The following is a 21292-nucleotide window of genomic DNA, read 5'->3' as shown; positions in this document are numbered from 1 at the left end:
TGTACATGTTAGTATTATACAATGATTTAATCATTTGCTATTTATAAATTGAAAAGTGAAATTCAAGAATCAAAATTTACAAAAGAATAGTGATTGTATAAAGGTGTAATAGAAGATTGAATCATTTAGTAACAACAATGGTACTTAACCATCATTCAAATAACCTTGGAAAATTTTTTTTTACTTTCTAACAAATGGACTCAAAGGAGATGGTTAGTCTGTTTACCACTTTTCAAGTAAACATTGACTTAGAGAAAGCTGACGTTCAATTTATTTTTAACGTAATTTTTAATCAATCTTCATACTTTTTTGATGAGGGTAAAAACGCAACAATAACAATGAGATAATATTAAGCACATATGCAGTTTTACTACATCTAATATGTGTTTAATGTCACACTTTTTAATGCTTTGCATTTTATACAAGACTGAAATATATTGCTAATATATATTCCAAGTTATATTTTACTTGACAATCGACGTTAAAGAAATGTTTCATTTTCATCGGAAGATACATCTAAATTTTATAGGTCATGTGGGATGATTCCTATGTTACTGTCTCGATCCTACGTATAGGTGTGGCTGTTGCGGATATGATCTGCTAAACTCGTTCATAGATTTGCATGTCGTCTGAAAAGGATATTGGGGACATTGAGTTATGTGAATCAAAGATACTAATATTCATGTGCGCCAAACTAATAGAAAGTTGCAAATGCTTTACTACTCGGTGCAGTTAAATTTGTTAATTGCAATATATTACTTGAATCTAATGTGCGTGTGTATAATAGCATTAAGAAAGACCAAGGTATTTTTGAGGTATTATATTTAAAATGTTTTCAATAAATCTGCCTATTGCCAGATTATGTATAGAAATATAAAGTCCGAGTTTAAATAAAATTAGTTTACCATAATATTTGGTATGATTAAAAGTAAGTTGTATGATTCAGTCAACATGAATGTAAAATTGAACTTGACATTCAAGTTTTAAAAACATGCAAATGAAATAGTAAAATTATGTAATTAAAAAAATATGTAAATCTTATCTTCCAAAACTCTTTATTAAAAACGGATAATTAAAAAAATTTCTGGCTTATAGTGTATTATACAAAATAACATTTTATATCTAATAAATTCATTTTGATATATCGTTATTAAGTTTTGCTATAGTAAACAATAAACAATTACCAATTCGTTGGTAATTCATTCTAATTTTATGGTTCTTAACAGTATTAAGAGTTTTTAGTAGATATGTTTTATGTTATCAAAAATTATAAAATAATTTTATAAACTTAAGTGCATGAAACAGTAATAAAACTACAAAGGCTTTTTTGATTTATGAGAAGATTTTTGTATTTTATTGTAAACGAAAGTATTAAAATAGTTGTGTCATATTTCCGTATTAATTATACAACACTTTTTAGTAGTATTTCTATTATAAGTATAATATTCATTTACATTCATAGTAATTTCTCCTCATTAAAAACAATTGACCATAATACATGCACTCACAAGTACTATGCTTTGCTCTAAAATCTGCAAGTTGCTTGAATGGAAATTAGTTGTTGCATATTTTTTTATTCATTTGTATTACTGTTATTAGGTTTTTTTTTTGTCATTATTATTATCTGTTAGGTTTTCAATGTATACAATGAAACAACTGCTATAAGTTCGCCCACCACAACAACTATGTTCGCCCTCGGAGAAAACGAAAGTCGACCGCTATGCTGCTGGCTTGTATGACTCATCAAACAATAAGACACATGCGGATACGTATCATTTTATTTTCAAACAGATACGGTCGCAGTCTGATAAAATTTAAATATTTGTCTTCTTCCTAGTTTCATTTCGTACGTCCGTAAGATAAATTTTTGAATAAGAGATCTTATAAGTACAATTAGCGATAAGCATGAAATAAAATTAGCCGTTAAAATGTGTAGCCTTGTTGAAATAATAGTTAGTTTGCATGATTAGAGTAGTACTATTTTTTAGAACGAGATGTTTAAACATTTCAAATGATTATTCTTATATATATATATATATTTATAATATACAATAAATTACTATTGAACTTTAATAGTTTTCATTCGACAAACATTAAAAAGTACATGTTATAGTATAATTAATTTTCATTTTTAAGCGAGAAGTAATTAACTGTCTTAATTAACTTTCTTATACTTATCAATTTACGCTCTAATAAGTTGCAGAAATGATTAATTAATAAATATTTCAAGAGGTTTGTTTAAAAAATTTTGTGACATGATAACATTTTTCATAAATATCTTGTATTACGAACATGAGTTTTTCAACGAATGTTTTCAATTATAGAGTTGAAGGAATTTTAATTAAAACTGTTCAATGTTTTTAAATTGTTAAATTTAAATGTCATTAAGATAAAAATTGTACAACTGTAGTATTATTTATTGAAGTAAAATTACACTGTATTACGTGTTTTGAATTTATAATGAGATGTTATTAATTACCAAATTTATATATGCGCTTTTGCATACAGAAATGTTATATGGTTATCACAAATTAAATTATATTGACTTTCAAATTATTGATTTATAAATGAGTAAACTGGGTATACTTTAGTATGTGTTTTAGCACTGATGACGTTAACATTGTTCTCGAAATAAGTATAAGCGATTTTGTGGCTTTTTTTTTTTAATTAAATATTTTTTTTAATTAATATTTAAAATATTGTTTTAATTTTAAATATTACTTTGTGTTAATAAGTTTATATTTATAAATCATTGTATGTGATATTTAATTACTTAGCTAAAATAACTGTGACGAAAATATCTAATGTTTTGTTAATAGTAATTAGTTTGTATAAATAAGCTTGTTTACTAGTACTGGTATGGTAATTATTCGTTGGTGTTTTATCATGTAATGAATAGTCTTATATGATTACTAATTATAAACATATATGTTTATCCTCTGGAACGTGTGGCAGCTTACACGAAGGATACCATATCAAATTCAAAATTAATTTATAAAATGAAATGATAATAATAAAATAACAATAAAAATAGAAATAATCATAAATTGTTATAATGTGTTTCAAAATAAACACAATTAAAAATTTATTTCTAAAATATATGAACGTGTTAATCATCAAAAACTGTTTAATTTCTAATAAAAAGTTAAATAAATTTCATTTCACGAACAACGTACTTTTACGAATACAATGTATACAATTGGTACATAGTGTAATGCATATTATATAAGAAAATAATGATATTAAAATGATTTTATACCATTCTATTTATTTAGTTTTTAAGTATCATGATGGTTGGCATTGTTGTTTTGTATAGCGCGTCGACAATATACAGTAAGAATCAAATATAATTCTAAACAGTGAAAGTTGTATATTAGGTTAGAACTGGATCTCCAAGCTTTTCTTCATAATACCATTAATATTACTTTTTGTTTATCAAGGACATACTGACTAGTATATTTTTACAAAGCTAGCACATAATGTTTTATTAGTTACTATTTCTTTGACAATACGATGAAATTTAATTTTGATTTAGTGATTGCGAGAATTAGACATTTGATTTATTACAATGAGGATGAAAAAATAACAAAATTCAATTGAACGCATACAAACAAAATTTAAAGAAAAAGCGTATTGTTAAGGATTAAAAAATTATAATTATAATTTTTAAAAATGTATATAACTAATTCTATTTTTTTTTTGTAACGCAATAAAAAGAACAATTTTCAATGATTATAAAACGTATTTGATAAATATGTGATTCGAAAGTACTTATGAGCAGTTGTTGTTTGTAATCAACTGAAGTCAAGAAATGGTAAACAAAGTGAAATGATATGATTAATGTAATTCGTTAAGAAAATCAGATTATCAAACGTACAGATTTTATTTTAGATCGATTAATTTCACATTCACTTGGTCAAGGTTTTTGAAGTTAGTAGAACCAGCAGTAATAAGTGTTCACAAAAATGTTTGAAAGATTTATTTCTTTATTTATCTGAAGATATAAAAATTATAAAGCAAATATAAATTGCTATTGAGTTTTTATTGTGTACTTTTTCTATTGACGTTACATTTAAACTATTTACTCAAATAATTAATATACTCTATTAAGTTGGCATATTGTTGGATAAAATAAGTTAATTAAATTTTTTTTGGTATCTGACAATTTTTTGATAATTTCGCAATATTTGAATTGTGTGTATAATTTAAGAAAAATATCTAATTATTATACAATTTTTAATACTATTTCAAAATTAGTTTTAGTTTCGATGCAAAGCTAATAAAGTATTGGTTTTGGGATCGTGTGCGTTTTATTTAAGTTTGTAAATTTTCAACAAGTCTCAATTTTTGAAAGTGTTCTGGAATGTCTTCCCTCTTTTAAGCTGTATCAAATCAATTTCTTGAAATGTACTAAAATATTAAGAAAACCTTCCCATGTTTGTTTCAAAAATTACAAATATACAAACTTTTGTGAAATTTATCAGATTCATATCTAAGCATTTTTTATAATAGTGATGTTAATCACTCTCTTATAGATATCATTTATACTTATTCAAACTATACCGCGACGCAACTGTGCTGGGTTTTTAATGACTATGTATGAAGTATTTTTTAAACTTTCATCTGAGTTTAACATTATCTACCTAAACATTAGGTTATATATTTATGTATAAGCAAAATGTATTAAGTTATAATAGTACGGTACAGTAATATAAAATTAGCCATTCATAATACTATGTTTCGGTTTAATAACTTGTTAAAGGGAATACATGATTCTATTAGTATGAGCTGAAGTTCATTTTTTTCGATTTTAATTAATCATGTTTTCTGTATAACAAAAATACTTCTATACAAATTATCCATCTTAGTGTTTAACACACTTGTATTAAAAGTTAAATGATTCTATTTTTGCTGAACTACATTTCATTAAAAACAAGTTTACTTTCCTTCATGGCTTCATTAAACTTCTCCTTATTCCCACGCTTATTTTGTTCGGTTAACAAGGTTTTAGTAGTGATTCAAAACTGTTAAAAGAATATATACTATTATACTGTTATATACTATTAATCAAGCGCTGGCAAAATTTGAATTTTATAGAAAAAATATAATTTTTTTTTTAATATAATATGAAAAGAATATGTGAATATTACATTATTATATACGCGTAATGTGTAATATAAATAACTAAGAATATCTGCTTTTTAACGAATGATAAAGAAGTTTATTTTATCTATGAAAAATATTTCATCATTTTAAGTGTTTACTATTAAATGATACGGCGATGATAATGAATACAATTTGAATCTATAAGAGTTAGAGCATTATTCCAAATCTATTAAAAACTCATTGAAAAAAATTAAAAGATCCTTACGATTTTTGAAAATGATAGTTATAGTTTTCAATAGTGATAAATAGTTTGCATTTTCACTATTTCATCTCGGAATTTTATTAAAAATAAACGCGTTGTTATTATTATGTGTGACACTCATCATGGCGAGAAAAAATGAAAGCGTGTAACCGATCCCAAAAAATTTTATAGAATGTAAATGTTAGGGCATTGATAAATTTGAATTTTAAGGTGTGGCGATTCGTATATGAATAATTAAATAGAAAGAAAATATAATAATTATTTAAAAAAAAAAAACTATTTCTATTGAAAATTAACTCACTAAAATTGTATTTAAAATTCCACTTAAAACTTTATACTTGCTAAAGTATTGGTTGTTCTTGTCGGATGTGATTAATCAATTCAATTTTTAACAATAAAATTTCCACTATAAAGTTTATAAAAGAATACTATAGAATATTGTAGAGCTGTAACTTGAATTTTTTCGTTATAATCATTTAGGTTAATTATTTAACTTTCTTTTTCTACAATAAATTATAAAAAAATGTATATTAGTGACGTGGTTAAATAATTGAAGTAAATGTATATCGAACCCTACCCAAGCGATATTATCCATTCAAAGTTTTGGATGGTCAATAATAAAACTACTTTTTTAAGTTTACTAAAATGTAAAAAGATTTCTCTGTAGTATACTATTATTCTGATAATGAATCGATTAGTATAAATTATAATGAAAACGAATTATTAATAGTTCAAGTTTTCGGAAGGTTTGAAAACATCGAGTGTGTAATGTTTTTTTCAATAGATATTTAAATACTTTTTTCTCTTTTACATTTATTATTATCTGTAAAAACTATTTCTTATGAATATTAATATAAATCTGATCTCATAAAAGTCATTTGTTAATCGGACACAGACTGTATGACCGACTATGTCTGACATTTATTACTATTTTTATTATTATTATTATTAGTGTGCCAGCCGGCCGGTCGATGGCACTTGACCTAGTGAAAGTGATGTGATGATCACACTTGCCGGATGTAAGAGCTTCTTCAGCGCTAGGGATTGAACTGTTGATGGACAATTGCATCATTGAACGATTCAGTGGTGAAAGTGCACCTGACGTCATACTTCGTAGGAGTCAAAGGGTTGATTCATACAAATCATATAATCGAATATTAAATTCTTGGTGTGATCTTATGTGTTTTAATTTGACGTCATGTATTTACGCTGCTAATACTTACATAACATTTATTGCACACCGTGGCGCCGGTAAATCCGAGTGAAGAAACACATCCGCTTTTTGTGTAATTCATTATTATGCCATTATAATGATCCGCGTGCAGTGTCATTATTCTACAACAATGTTCAAAAGACAAGAAAAATTGCTCAATTTTACTAGACAAACAGAAATTTCAATTCAACGTGAATTACTGATGGAAAATAATTTTTTGTTGTCAAGTGGATGGCTCAAATAAAAAACTACCTTGCAATTTCTGATATGCGTTTGAAATCTATTGTTATATATATATTTACATAAGGAGTATTAAAACATTGTAACGATACAATTTTTTTTTTTTGCTAACTTTATGTTGGAAAATTTAAAGGTTTATGTCATGATAAGGCGTTTTTATTTTAACACTTATGTTGTCACTAGCACACGTGCGAGACGAACCGCAAAATATTTGGCCGCAATTGTTATTGTCTGTTGTGAATTGGATCTACTGTTTTTTTAATATTTTACAGTATGTAATGTTAATTTATTTAGAATGTCCATATCAATTATCATAGTGGTAATAACCGTATTTCAATTATTCAGTTATTTAAATACTTTTGTAAAAGTGAAAAACGATAGTTATAGCGTTGAAAAATACCGTTGTGGCGAAACACAATTATTTTGTTACTATATTAAAGTGAAACTACATGTCTTAAACATAGATTAAAATAATTCAATAAAAAAAATTTAATAAGAGTTGAGAAATGTTATAAAAATTATCAGAAACTCAACTGTAAAAGGAGGTAACTTTGATAACACTGTTTTTATCATGGATCAATTCTTGTTGACAATATGAATATATAGTTTTTTTTATCTTATTTACTTGTCTTCCTAGTTTAAATAATGCATTTTCTAAAGACTGACTTCAAGGACATATTTGTATTAATTATTTCCAGTCATTTTTATTTATAAAATGTACTATTAAAAACAAAATTTTCTTTGTGCACTATGTCTAGCAGTATTAATGACATAGATATGCAAAAAAAAATATTTTATTAAAATAATATAATAAATATATTTTTTTTTATTTCTACACTAATCATCTAGTAAAATTATAGACTATAAATATTCCAAAATATTTTTGCGATATTACCACACTAAGAAATATAAGTAAATAAAATTAAAACTATATTAAAAATATTATTAATTTTAAAACTAAAAAATATTAAACTCAAAAGCCACAACAAAAAAATTATTGAAAAGTCGCGGATACGTATTTTTTTAAAGTATGTGTTTAGCGTTGATAATGGTAACATTGTTTCCGAAGTATGTATCTGCGACTTTTTAGTAATATTTTTTTTTTGTGGCTTTTGAGTTTAATATTTTTTATTTTTTAAATTAATATTATTTTTAATATAGTTTTAATTTTACTTATTTAATTAGCCACAAGTGATCAATTTTTATTTTATTTATAATAAATATAAGCTTTGGAGGTAATTTGGCTTATTAAACTTCATGTTCATAACGTTTAATGAGCCGAATTGCCACGTGTCTACTTTACTTTTTCAAATAGGAACACATATTTTGAATTAAATAACTAATTTATATACATATATATATATATATATGTATTTTAACACTATATATATATATGTATATATATATATATATATGTATATATATATATATATATGTATATGTATATATATATGTATTTTAACCTTTACAAAGCATTATGAATGAAGTTAAAAATTATTACATGACGATTAATTTAAGAATAATATTTAACTAAAAGTATTCAAAAAATTTTTTTCAAAATAATTTTTATTCTTCGAAAAATTGAGTGGGTTATACGGATTGGAAAAATTATTTTCAGATAAATTTTAAATTTTGAAATCATTTTTATATTGTAAAGGTATTTTTTTAAAGATTATTGATGAATTTATAATGTATTAAGTTTATGAATAAAAATCTGTTAAAGCAATTCAACGTAGTATGAAATTGATATTTAATAATTTAGTATTGTAATTTTTTCGGAGAATTTATAAAAAATTATAAAGTAGTTATTACTTTTATGGCAAACATCTATAAAAATTGAAGGGATTGACACAGAACTTTTTAGATTATAATTTGTTGTTAATTATGAATACATGATATGCAAATAATTTTCATCAGAGTAAAAAATATATTTTTATTATTAAATTTTTTGTGCTAATTTCAAAGTAGCAATTATATGTTTTCCATCATCAATAATTTTTGATATTATAACTAATTAGTTAAAAACTATAGGATATAACTACATGGAAAATAGTTCTGTATATTTCAATTTAATCCTCTATTTAAACACCAAAAGTTACATAGAAAAAATTAATATTTTTGAAATGATTTATTACGATAAAAAATATAGTTAAAAACAAAAATAGTTTTTAATATTTAAGTTAAATCTAGTTTAAAATAACAAGTATTGATAATAAAGAAGAATTTATGTGTTTACTTGAAATTTGTGACAATGACTTTTGTAAAAAATGAATTAGATGCAAAATATTTGAAAATAAGGTAAGGCTTTCTATTGAAAAGAAGAAGAATTCATACATTTTTTATTTGATTCAAAGGAAGGTTTATCATTATATTTTGTAGTCTTTAGTGAGAAAATCGAAAATTGGATAGACCTTGATGTATATATACATAAATAAAAAGAATATTATTATTTTTATTTATACAAGAAGTATACAGTATCTTTAGTCTATACTGAAGATTTTCTCATAATAATAAAAAACGTACTCTTAATTTTTAAATTTCTTAGAAAAATAAATAATTTAAGTTGATCAAATAGTAAAAAGTTGGTATTGTTTAACATAATAATATTACTTAATTAATTTTAATACTACTAATTATAAAATATTAGTACACAAATGGATAGTATATGTATTGTATAAACTTTTCTGTGGAAGGGGATAAGAATTCTTCCACGGCCTTTCTGCCAGTCGTAAGAGGCGACTAATGAGGCTACGTCAGGTCTATAGTTGGTGTAACATTTTGTCAAAAAGTATGAAGAGTCTTAAACAGAACAGATGTACGCGGGGATAACAGATAAGTGGAAATAAAGAAGTTAAAGACAGAAAAAGTCTAAAGAATAAAGTTTTCATATCATCCGGACAACTTGTGGGGTAGCTGTTTCACCAGTCATGTGTACAGATCTACCCAATGCTTGTAATGTCAATACAAAATACAAAATAGGTATCTATCTTTCTAAGAATAGAAATTCACGTACTTAAGAATAAGTACGTGGAATGTTGGAACATTAACTAGTAGAAGTATTGAAGAGAAAAATTAATATTTGTTGTGTGCAGGGAACTAAGTGGAAAGGAGAGAAAGCGGGGATTTAGATGAGGTGATGAAAAGTAGAGTAACAGAAGTAATTAGGAAAAGTGACAGAATTATAGTAGTAAAATTAATTTTTGAGAAAAAAGTGTTGAATGTAGAAGTGCCTAAGCACCACAAGTAAGATGTGATGAAAGTGATAACAAAATAAAGAAGTGTATTTGAGAGAGATGGATGAGGTGATGCAAGGAATACCCGGTAATGAGGATGCGAGATAGGTGGAGATATGAATGGACATGTCGGTAATGAGAGGAGAGGATACGAAAGAGTACACGGAGGGTATAGTATTAGTGGGAAGAATGAGGCTGGAGAAAGAATCTTGAATTTTGCAGTATCGTATGATATTGCTGTGATTTATACTTATTTTAGAAAGGGATAAGAACATTACATAACATTATATAAAAACTACAACAATATGTAATACATATTATTGTAGTTTTATGAATCAAACGCTATTTTCCTTTATGAAAATATAAAATTTTCTATGATGGAAAAAACTTTAGGTGTCTCTTACATGAATAACAATAGAATTAGTACTGTGTAGATGTAGGGGTGAAAGATGGCCAAGTTGGTGGTGTTACCAAATTAATACAAAAGTAATAAAATAAATGTTAATAATTCTTTGCGTGGAAGTGTATGTATTTTGCTTACAAGAGTCGCTTTAAATTTAATGGGATTTATTTGTCGCTTTTAATTTATGGGAATTGTTTTAAAGCACAATTTTTTTCAAGGTCAAATGAAAATTTGACTGTATACATTTTTTTTTGAATTCATGCAGTGAAGGGTTAATAATTAGACAGTACCTATTCAACAACAGAAATCTTGCATTTTTTATTTAATAAAAATTATCCTCATTAGTTTTATATTATCAGTATGTTTTTTAATTATAGGATATATATTTATTCATAATTATGTGTACAGTCAAAATTGATCGACCTTAAAATTATTTTCGGAAGTAGAATATCAATTAGCTTTTTTTATAATAATATACTAACGTAGAATATGAATAATTAATAAAATAATGAAAAATAAAAAATATTTAATGAAGGGTGTCCATTTTTTTTAGTATTATAAGAATAAGATAGTTCCCCAAATATGATAGTTAGTCTATGTTTGGAGTTAATTTAACTCTTTTTAAGTTATACTCTTAAAACAAAATGTTCGAATTTTCATATACATGTACTGGAAATTTTTAACGAATATAATGTAAGGGAAAATGTTGATAAATAGTGTTAAATAATTATATTTATGTACGAATTTTCGAAACTTTATGTCGACATCAAATTATTTTCGTGTAAAAGTAAAGTGTGTATTAAATATTTTATACTGAAGTATGAAAATTATTGTATAATATATGTATAATAATGTCAAATATGTCTTCAATAGGCAAATTAGATTTAGTTTTTTTACATATAAGCTTAGTACAGAATAAAAAATACCACTGAGTAATTCAAATCATTAATATCTACATAAATGAAATAGTGCATTGATGTTTTCAGCTTTACGGGCGCGTTGACTTTATTTTTGAGATACCTCCAAAACTTTTCTACTAATTAAATTGAAATTATTACTGTTGCGAGAATAAATAAACATTTTGTTAATAATGAATCATTTATTTTCAGGTATTATTGTTGAAATAAAAAATAAAAACATATTCAAATGAAAAATGATAAACTTTCGACTTTTGAAGTTCCTAAAACTTTATCAAGGGTTTAATCCGTTAAATATGAATGCCATACGAAACTTTAATAATTATCAAATATTTTATACATTTATTTTGTTTTCAGAGATAATTGGAATTAATTGTAGTTTGTTCATTGGCTATTATTATATAAAGAATGATTTTTTTTCTGTAGTACAACTTATATTATCGTTATTATGCACAATTGATATAGTTCTTAACAACATCAGATTTTCTCAAAAATTCAACGACTTTTGGGCATTAATAGATGTATTCAGAATGGATTTTTTATCACACGGACAATACAGAAAAGATATTTTTGAATATTACAGGAAAAAATGCATACGAATAACAAATTTTTGTACATTTGTGGGTTTAGTAATATTATTATTGTGGATCCTTGCTCCACTTTTCATTAAAGAGTTTAGATTTAAAAAAAAGGACGGTAGTATAATGGTTTACAGAAATAGCGTTCTTAACCTGTACTTTAGTTTCATATCCATTTCATTTTATGAACAAATTTATCCATTTATTTACATTTTGGAAAGTATATATACAATTCATACAGTTGTAGAAGTTGTTCTTTCTAATGTATTAATAATGCAATTTTGTTGGATGCTATCAGCACAATTGAAAACTATTGTTTCTAAATATGAGTCTTTTGGATACAAAATTCTTGATAAAGGTAAGTGATTGTTAACATCTTATTATTATTATTATTTTTGTTTTTAATAAATGGACAGAAATAATGTTTGAATTTTTTAAAATGTTTATAAGCTTACCAATATTATATATATTTCAATATTATTATAATACAATATATTAGATTACATATATTGATATATACATATTTAAATTTAATTTAAGTAGAAATATGAATACATTTTTTTTAAGACTAGGATCTCAACCAGAATTTGAAATTCACAAATGAGTATCATACTAAACTAGTTGTGTAATTAAGGACTTACAAGTTTTTAAATGGAGTGTTTAAAACATTTACTATAAATTAAAACACTAGCGTTGAAGAGTCTAATTTCATTTTCTTTATTTTTGAATTTTATACAAATCAGTCGGTTAAGCAAACAAAAAGTGTATACTGTGAAAATTCTAAAATAAAAAAACTACAAACAATTGTAAATTTGTGTAAAAGTTGACATATCTTGTTAACAGGATAATTAATATTTTTAAACAATACAAATAAATAAAATTATTAAGAAAAACCTTACTTTTTTAGATTTATTATAATTATGAAGTTAACGTAAACTTTCGATCAGTTCTGTAATTAGACTTATAATTCGATAAAATTATTTATTGTGTGTCACTTTTAGAAATAGATCCGGAATTTGAAGAAACATACATTGAAGATTTCAAATCAGTTTTTTCAGATAATGTCAAATTAAGTATGTAAGTAAAACTACAAAAAAAATTTCGTCGGGAAAAATAATAGCTTACCAACTATAGTCGGTTCACTGTACTGCACTGTACTGCTGACGCCGAAAGACAATCGGTCGGTAAAGTATTGAGAAGGTGGCAAAGCTGTGATTTAACAAATAAATTATTTGTTTACTTATTCATTACTTTTGTATTTAATTGATTTGAAAATTACAAGTATTTTTTGCTCATATTTTCCACCAAATGTCAAACAAACGTATTCATAACGATCTATTGACGTCAGTGGCGGCTCGTGGCGATCGCACCCCCTACTAAAATTAATTAAAAGAAGAAAATTAATTGTATATTCTTAATTCTATATTTTTATTAAAAATGCAAATTTTTAAATTGTAAAATAGTTATAATACATTTGTCGTGTGCGAACATTAAAGTTGTTTCCTTCAGTATTCGCATGCACACGCGAGCAGTGTTTGGACGACCGACAGCGTCATCCATACAGTAAAATATTCGTGTATTACTATATTGGGTAATTTATTTTTAGAATTAACTATGTGTACGCTCGTTGTTATCGTTTGCTATAATAGTGTAATCGCTATTATTTTCATTTCTATTTTCTACTGCCACCTTTAATATAATAATACAGTGGACCCCCGGTAATCCGGCCCCTGGTTAATCCGGCGCCCCTTGTAATTCTACATGTCTATTATTATTGGGTATTTTTTTTACAATCTTTGCTAATGTAGATAATGCATGATTGAACAGGTTACAATTGTGCCATCACTATTGTGCTCAAAGTATAGATTCTTTGTTTACTGTTTATTCATTGTGTATTACGTATAAGTACCTAGTAAATTATGTCGTCACAAGCCCAGAAGCGAAAGCACAAAACACTGAAAATTAAAGAAAAATGTGATATTTTAGACCATTTAAATCGTAATGAATCTTTTAGTAGTTTAACAAGTGAATACGGCGTAGGCCGATCTACAATTCATGATATTAAAAAAAATGATGAGAAGATTAAAAACTTCGTATCAACTACTGACTGTCGGACAGGTAAGAGACAGACACTCAAGAAAGCTGAACATCCAGAAGTGGAAGAAGCTTTGTACATGTGGTTTCTTTAGGAAAGAAATAGGCATGCTCCAATTTCGGGACCCATGTTGACCATGAAAGCTAAGTTTTTTTATAAGAAAATTATAAAAAAAAATTATTTTGTGGATAGCAAGGGATGGTTAGAACGTTTCAAAAGTCGTCATGGCATACGTTTATAACAAGAGAGAAACTTTCTAATGATACTACCTGCATAGAGCCATTTAAATTAAGATTTTTGCAAAAGGTAATAGATTTAAATCTTAACCCATCACATGTGTACAATGCAGACGAATCAGGACTTTTTTAGCGTGTGATACTAAACAAAACTTTCGTTTCCTATAACGAAAAATCCGTACCTGGGCGAAAAGTAAGTAAAGAGCGTGTAAATGCTGCGAGTACGCACACTCTAAAAATGGTGATCATTGGAAAATCTAATAAACCACGTGCATTCAAAAACATTGATTTGCCTGTACATTATTATGATCAAAAAAGTGCGTGGATGACAAAAGACCTTTTCAAGAAGTGGTTTGATGAATGCTTTGTACCACAAGTTAAAAAATGGTTGAAAAATCATAATTATCCTCAAAAAGCGTTATTGCTTATTGATAAAGCTCCCGGTCATCCGTCTGAAGAAGAACTGACAACTGAGGATAAATGCATCACTGCGATGTTTCTTCCACCAAACTGCACTGCACTAATTCAACCAATGAATCAGCAAATAATTCAGTTTGTCAAGCAAGATTATAAGAAAAATCTACTTCTGAGAGCTGTATCAAAAGATCAGCCAATACTAAAAACTTTAAAAGAATTCAATATGAAAGACTTGGTTTTTGCTCTTTGTCAATCGTGGAATGCATTAACTTTGTCAACTATTACATTGTTTTGGAAAAAGTTATGGCCGGATATAGTCACCAATCCTAGCAACGATCCACAAATCAGTGTAACTTCGGAAATAATAAAGAAAGTTGCTGCTGAAACACAGATAAGATCGCAAAATTTGGAAATCTGGTACCATCGAATGGATAAGGAGGAAAATATTTTTTATGAAATGTCTGACAATGAGATTATAATAGACATATCTAGTAATACAACCATAAATCAGGAAGATGACGACGACGTAATTGCAAATACTCCGCAATTGATAGCACAAGATGCAGCTAACGCCTTTGAACTGGGTTTGCAATGGGCTGAGGGGGTGCATCCTACAACGAAATTTTACTTTTAAGAAGACTGAGAGACAGAGCATTAGTCTAGCGTTTCAATAACGTTAAGCAAAAAAAAGTTGAAAAATATTTTCATGCTCCATAAATTCATATGATGATTTTTATTCATAATTTTTGACTATTTTAGTATGTACATTTGTTTAAACACAATTACATTGTAATTGTATTCCTTAATGTAAAGTTAATTTTATAATAAAACATAAGTTTTCTATTGTGTTGTTTATTTTACTTAAATCGACATACATAATGTACTTTACACCAGGGCTTGTCAAGACCAAATCTTATCTTTGAATTTGTGATTTTTCGGATTACAAGATACCCTTTTGTTAAAAGTTCCGGACTATAGGAGGTTTTAGGGAATACTCTATAATCCGGCAAATTCAATAGTTCGACACTGATCTACTAAACGTTTGTCGGATTACCGGGGTCCACTGTATGTGTATTGTGTTTTATTTTATTACTAGGCTTCGTCTAGCTGAGTCTCCGCCACAGACCTGGGGACCTACGAGCTTTATGTGTAAGCTTCTTTGGGCCACCGTCGTACGTAGGCCACTGATTCTGGTAGGAGTACCCGGCTACGCCTGGCACGAGAAGTGTATTTCCAGAAAAAATATTACATCAGAATCAGTGTAACAAAAATATAGTAAAAATGTAATTACCAAAATTAGGAAATTTTAAAAAGAGAATATAGTAAAACGTATTGGTATAAGGTTGACGTTTGTTAATGAGGTATTCCCCTTAGGCGTATTCAGAAATTATTTTTGTAGGGTTTTTAATATGTCTTTACTTTGTTACACATGCTACAGAATTTTTTTGCTAAAAATCAAAGTGATGATCAAAAAAAAAGGACATTAGGTCCTTATATCTTAGAAGTTGTCTAAAAAAATATTAATAACGCTGGTTCAAGGGGGGCCCATATCCCCTTTAAGTACACTCCTCGTATACACAAAAATGATTAATATTCTAATTATAATAATTGTGTTTATATTATAGAATAATTACAAAAAAATTCAGCAGGTTATACATGGAACTATGTAAAAAATTTAATTTTGATAAAATATTGGTAACTGTGATTTTACGTTGGACAGCATAGTTGTTATAGATGGATCCCAATTTAAACGATAAACCCATAAACTCATACATCATAAATGAGAAAAATAATAATAACATACTCTTCATATAATGAATGTACAAACTTATATAACCGTCTTGAAATTTATATATAACATTCCTTGATAATATATATATAAAATATAGTGCTATGCGCAAATGCAAAATAGTGTTCTAATAAAAATACTTATTACACACATTAAGGTTCAGAATAAACGTATGCGCAGAAATGAGTCAATGCGCATATTTAAACCATGCACGTGGACTTAAAAAAAAAAAAAGCTCGTAAAACGGTGGAAAATGAACACTGGCGTCAGCAAGCGTTTTTCTCGAAAACGGTCGAAATTTTAAAACGCTCTCGGACGAGCGACAATGATTTTTCGACCTTCGTTAATAATTTTCCCGGGGTCTGATGATCGAGTACTTTCGCTGAAAAATAAATTTTGAATATCCGAGCACGCTAAGTAATTTTCCCAGAAAGGCGTTTTTTCCTCGTTCTATTATATAATAAGATATTTAATTTGACAATTTTTTATTCCCATAACTAGCTGTATTATATTTAAAGTCGCATCCCCACCGCCAGTATCCACGAGCCACCACTGGTAGACGTACAGACGGTACAATGCTTAAGGAGTTCAAGTTAAATTCAAGTTAAAATCATTTCATTACAAAATACTCTTTCTGAAATTCAGCTTTTACGTACTTAAAGTGGGACTTGTGTGGGTTTAGTTTAATAATAATAAAATACATTTTTAAAATTGATTTTTATTTATTACAGCTTTTGAGATGGAATTTAAAATTACTAGAGGCCTATTTATATAAAAAATTAGGAGAGTTATTTTATTGGTACCCACAATGTTTTTCCAAATGCTTAAATTTTTCCTGTTGTTGAGTCAATGAGTGAAACAAATAATTATAATCAATATTAATCCTAGATTGGCAAATATAGAGATTCAGCCAGAATTTTTTTTAGTACAGTAGTCCGTCCTTTAGGTTGTAATGAAAAATAAAAATTTTCTATCAAAAATGTATTTTATTATTATGAAACTAAACTAATGCAAGTCGTACTGTGAGTATTGGAGCGCTGTATCTCGAAAAATTATTTCGAATTACTTGAAAGTTTCGATTAAACATAACAGTTAATAGTTTGCATACTTATATAGTAAATTACATTAAACTATACAAAACATTTAAGTATCACGAATTTAGATTTATAACCCTTTTGATTTATGGGTTACAGTATAAATTAATTTGTTAACGAAAATCAATTTTTTTGCAAGATTATTTTTAGAATGACTAGAAAAGATATTTATACATCCTTCTGTACATTTTCTTATAAGATACATTATTGTGTGCTCAAATCTCTGGTTTAATTGAATTATATTTATTTTGTTTATTAGATGTATAAAGAAATTTTATGTTTTTATGAGGCCCATGACAGTTTTTTACATTGGAATTAATTTTCATGGTTTAATTGTGTTAATATATATGTTTACTTTGGTAAGAATATTAAAATTTTAGTTTTAAGCTAACTAATATCTATTTATTTGTTCAGAATTACTTTAAAAATGGTTCAACTTTAACACTTACATCATTGAAATTATTAATTACGGCTTCATTAGCGTTGTTAAATTTGTTTCTTTTCTGTTATTTTTATGGTTATCTTGAAAATCAGGTAAATAATAATGCAAGTTAATCTTAAAATATTTGGTCTTCTTTCCTTAACAGCTTTGCCCGATGGCATCGGTCCATCGCACCTAACCCTTCCAAAATTCCGTGGTTCCATCAACTAGATCTTACTCGCAATATCATTTCTAGCTTTTCACGACTCAGACTGGGTCATAATCTTTTACCAGCATTCGCTTACAAATTAACCTTAAACTCTGTTCCCTTTTGCCATTTACATGAGGATGAAGTCCTTGGAGAATTTACTCACTATTTATTGAATTGCTCTTTCTTGGCGTCTAACAGGTGCCTGCTTATAAAATGTTTAGAATCCAATGGAATTTTCAATATTGTCCCCTCTGTTATACTAAATTCCCATTCTATTCCCGTCATTACTGCCATCATTTCTTTTATATTGAGGGCTGGTTGTACTATTTAACAACTTTTTTTATATATTATAATTTAATACATTGTACATACTTTAATTTTGTTATACTAATTAGCACTAATTATTCCTATAATTCATAACCCTAATTAATACTATATTTAACTATATATTTAATACTAAATCTTATGTAATTGTCGAGCTATATATTTTTTCATAATAAAAGCTAATTAAAAAAAGATCTTTAAATATTGAATAAAAATTGTCAATGTTTTTGATTTTATATGATCTTAAATTAAATAATATGAATTTCATTTGATAATGAAATTATTATAATGAAATTAATAAAAACATATATTTATTTTTAGATAAGTCTTATAAATTTTGCAATGTATAATTGCAACTGGACAAATAAAAATATAAAATTCAAAAAAATGTTATCAATGGCTATGATTCTCAATAACAGGATTAACCTACGAATGAATGTAACGGTTCAAAAATCAGTGAAACTAGAAATGTTTACAAGTGTTAGTATAAAAATATCTTGATAAAAAAAAACTTATAATAGGAATCAATGTGAAAGAAAAGAGAATTTGAATTGAATTTTTTTAATTTAATAAAAATCCATTCGTGTTATTAATAGGATAATAATTTCGGTTTTACTTTTTTAAAAGCTACAGGCATAAATAATATTAAAACAATTTATTTTCTATGATGAATTGGTAACCAGGGCCATTGCGAAATAATTTTTTAAAGTGGTAACCAAGTCTATTTGACTGACTGATTGACTTTTATATTCGACGGCTGGTCTATAAATAGAGAAAGGCCTATAAGTTGACCTTAATATTAAAAATGTCTCTTTCGTTGACTAAGGTTAATATTAATATTATAATTAATTAACCTAAAATTTATAGTAGGGGAGACTAACAACCTTTAAGGCTCGCTTTTGTTACGCCATTTTTAGAAATTATATTTTATATATGCATTTTTCTCAAATATTTAATTTAGTGTTGATGGTAATAATATAATAGTATTAGACGTTAGGGAAAAATACTCAGGATTGCTTAAAAATAATTTAATGCGCTTACATACAGTATGATACATAGTCAATACATACATTCTTAATAAGTTTTGATCTAATAAATGTGTTTGCATTACTATTTTAAAAATAATTTTTACAGTTTTTCTTATTCATAATAAAATTTTGTACTACTTCCTTTAATCAATTTAATAATGTAATGTAACAGATTAATTTTTAGAAACATTTAAACCAATATTTCGAAAATTATTAATATATTTAATAGTAGACTAGAAACGCGATGCATGTTATGTTATTTTTATCACTAGATAATTTAAAACTTCGCATTCTCTAGATATAAATGTGTTAATAACTACCGAAATACTAATCCAAAATTTGTTATCGACCAGTTATTTTCTTAATTATATAATGATAAAGATAATTAATTAATTAGATACCATTTGGAAAAATAAATTTATATATGTATTATTTTTAATGAAATAAGAGGTTCATGATGAATGAATCCCTTTGTACATTTTGTAATTTTGCTCAAAATAACTGACTTCTATTTACTTAAAGAACTATAAAGGCATTACTGATATGAGCATACAATTTTTTAAATCTTATGATTAAAAGAAACTGTTATTGTTTTCAGATCATTCACGTATCATACTCAATTATTTCACTATTAGTGAAAAAGACTAAAAATTCTAATTAAAAAAGAAAGTCTATTTTAAATAATTCAGAAGAATTATGAATACTTAAAATAAATTGTTATGGATAAAATATTGTTGTAAAATGATAAAACATCAGAATATAATTTTGTTAATCAATTGCATACAAAGTATAAGTCTATTCTGCTAATAACTATGGATCACATTAAATAATAAATAAATATTTATTATTATTATTATTTAAACTGATATTTACCTAGCTTGGGCTCCGACTCAGATCCAAAACCCGTTATCAGGGCAATGCAGTGATTTTTTGGTAAACGTCTACATCAAGCAAAGTTACAGTTTTGTAGGCAAAGCATTAAATAAAATGTTGATTATTTTTAATCTATTAAAATAATAAATAAATTATGTACATAAATATGTACAGGAAAACTAATTAACCAAATAAAGTATATATGCGTGGACTTAAAAAGAAAGCTCACAACTGGTCCTTAATTGACAGATTTCAACAAAATGTTCGAGGTACCTTTTAAATATTTATAGGTGAATCTGGTTAAAATTCTAAAATTTAAGTCAAAAATAGTCGCTGACGGCATNATTTCAACAAAATGTTCGAGGTACCTTTTAAATATTTATAGGTGAATCTGGTTAAAATTCTAAAATTTAAGTCAAAAATAGTCATGCCGTCAGCGACACAAGCCGNTTCTAAAATTTAAGTCAAAAATAGTCGCTGACGGCATTGAGCTTGTTTTTCAAAAGGGGTCAGAATTTTAAATCCCTACGAAGTATTGAAAACAGTTTTTTTATCTTCGCGAATAAATTACCCGGTGTAATGTGACCAAATTCTCTATATAATAAAATATTTTTAAAAATCAAACTTCAAGCAATTTTTTTAGCATTGGTAAATGTTTCAATGTATATAATATGATGAGAGTTGGTAGAACTTTTTTTTACAAATAAGTTCTATATTCTCGATAGAATTTTTTACCGATTTCAGATTTTTCAATATTCCATGTAGCATATATTCTATATAACCATTGTATAGGAATAAAACCAGGAAAAAAATAATTTTCATCTAGTTAAATGGTGCAAGAAATTTAGGTGT

General features: G+C 26.3%; 2 protein-coding genes across 3 annotated transcripts in view; one reads left to right on the top strand and one right to left on the bottom strand.

Moving 5' to 3' along the window:
- Positions 1 to 21292, bottom strand: part of LOC126895201 (GTP-binding protein Rheb homolog) — a 146211-nt gene that overhangs the window by 99989 nt on the left and 24930 nt on the right. The window contains exon 1 of one of the 2 annotated variants that reach the window (XM_050666811.1): positions 17143 to 17152. The exons of the other annotated variant lie outside the window; for it this stretch is intronic. The gene's annotated coding sequence lies outside the window, so the exon portion shown is untranslated. Of the gene's footprint in view, positions 1 to 17142; positions 17153 to 21292 lie in introns of those variants that run through there. 2 annotated transcript variants of the gene reach the window in all.
- On the top strand, positions 7016 to 20317 carry LOC126895192 (uncharacterized). The gene is made up of 8 exons (XM_050666788.1): positions 7016 to 7092; positions 11567 to 11663; positions 11732 to 12310; positions 12954 to 13029; positions 17843 to 17942; positions 17998 to 18117; positions 18861 to 19019; positions 20166 to 20317. The coding sequence occupies exons 3-8, from the start codon at positions 11905 to 11907 to the stop codon at positions 20226 to 20228; spliced, it is 924 nt and encodes a 307-aa protein (XP_050522745.1). The 5' UTR covers positions 7016 to 7092; positions 11567 to 11663; positions 11732 to 11904; the 3' UTR covers positions 20229 to 20317.

The sequence above is a fragment of the Daktulosphaira vitifoliae genome, unplaced genomic scaffold (genome assembly GCF_025091365.1).
Source record: "Daktulosphaira vitifoliae isolate Bord-2020 unplaced genomic scaffold, ASM2509136v1 Scaffold_1, whole genome shotgun sequence".
Taxonomy (NCBI): domain Eukaryota; kingdom Metazoa; phylum Arthropoda; class Insecta; order Hemiptera; family Phylloxeridae; genus Daktulosphaira; species Daktulosphaira vitifoliae.
The sequence above is the reverse complement of the archived record's forward strand: the minus strand, read 5'-3'. Positions and strand labels throughout refer to the sequence as shown.

Bases quoted from the DNA above. Each gene is read 5' to 3' on its own strand.
- LOC126895192 (XM_050666788.1), top strand. From the start codon at position 11,905: ATGGATTTTTTATCACACGGACAATACAGAAAAGATATTTTTGAATAT. The intron at 13,030-17,842 runs GTAAGTAAAACT...TTTGTTTATTAG, and splicing joins GATAATGTCAAATTAAGTAT to ATGTATAAAGAAATTTTATG. The intron at 19,020-20,165 runs GTTAGTATAAAA...TATTGTTTTCAG, and splicing joins AACTAGAAATGTTTACAAGT to ATCATTCACGTATCATACTC.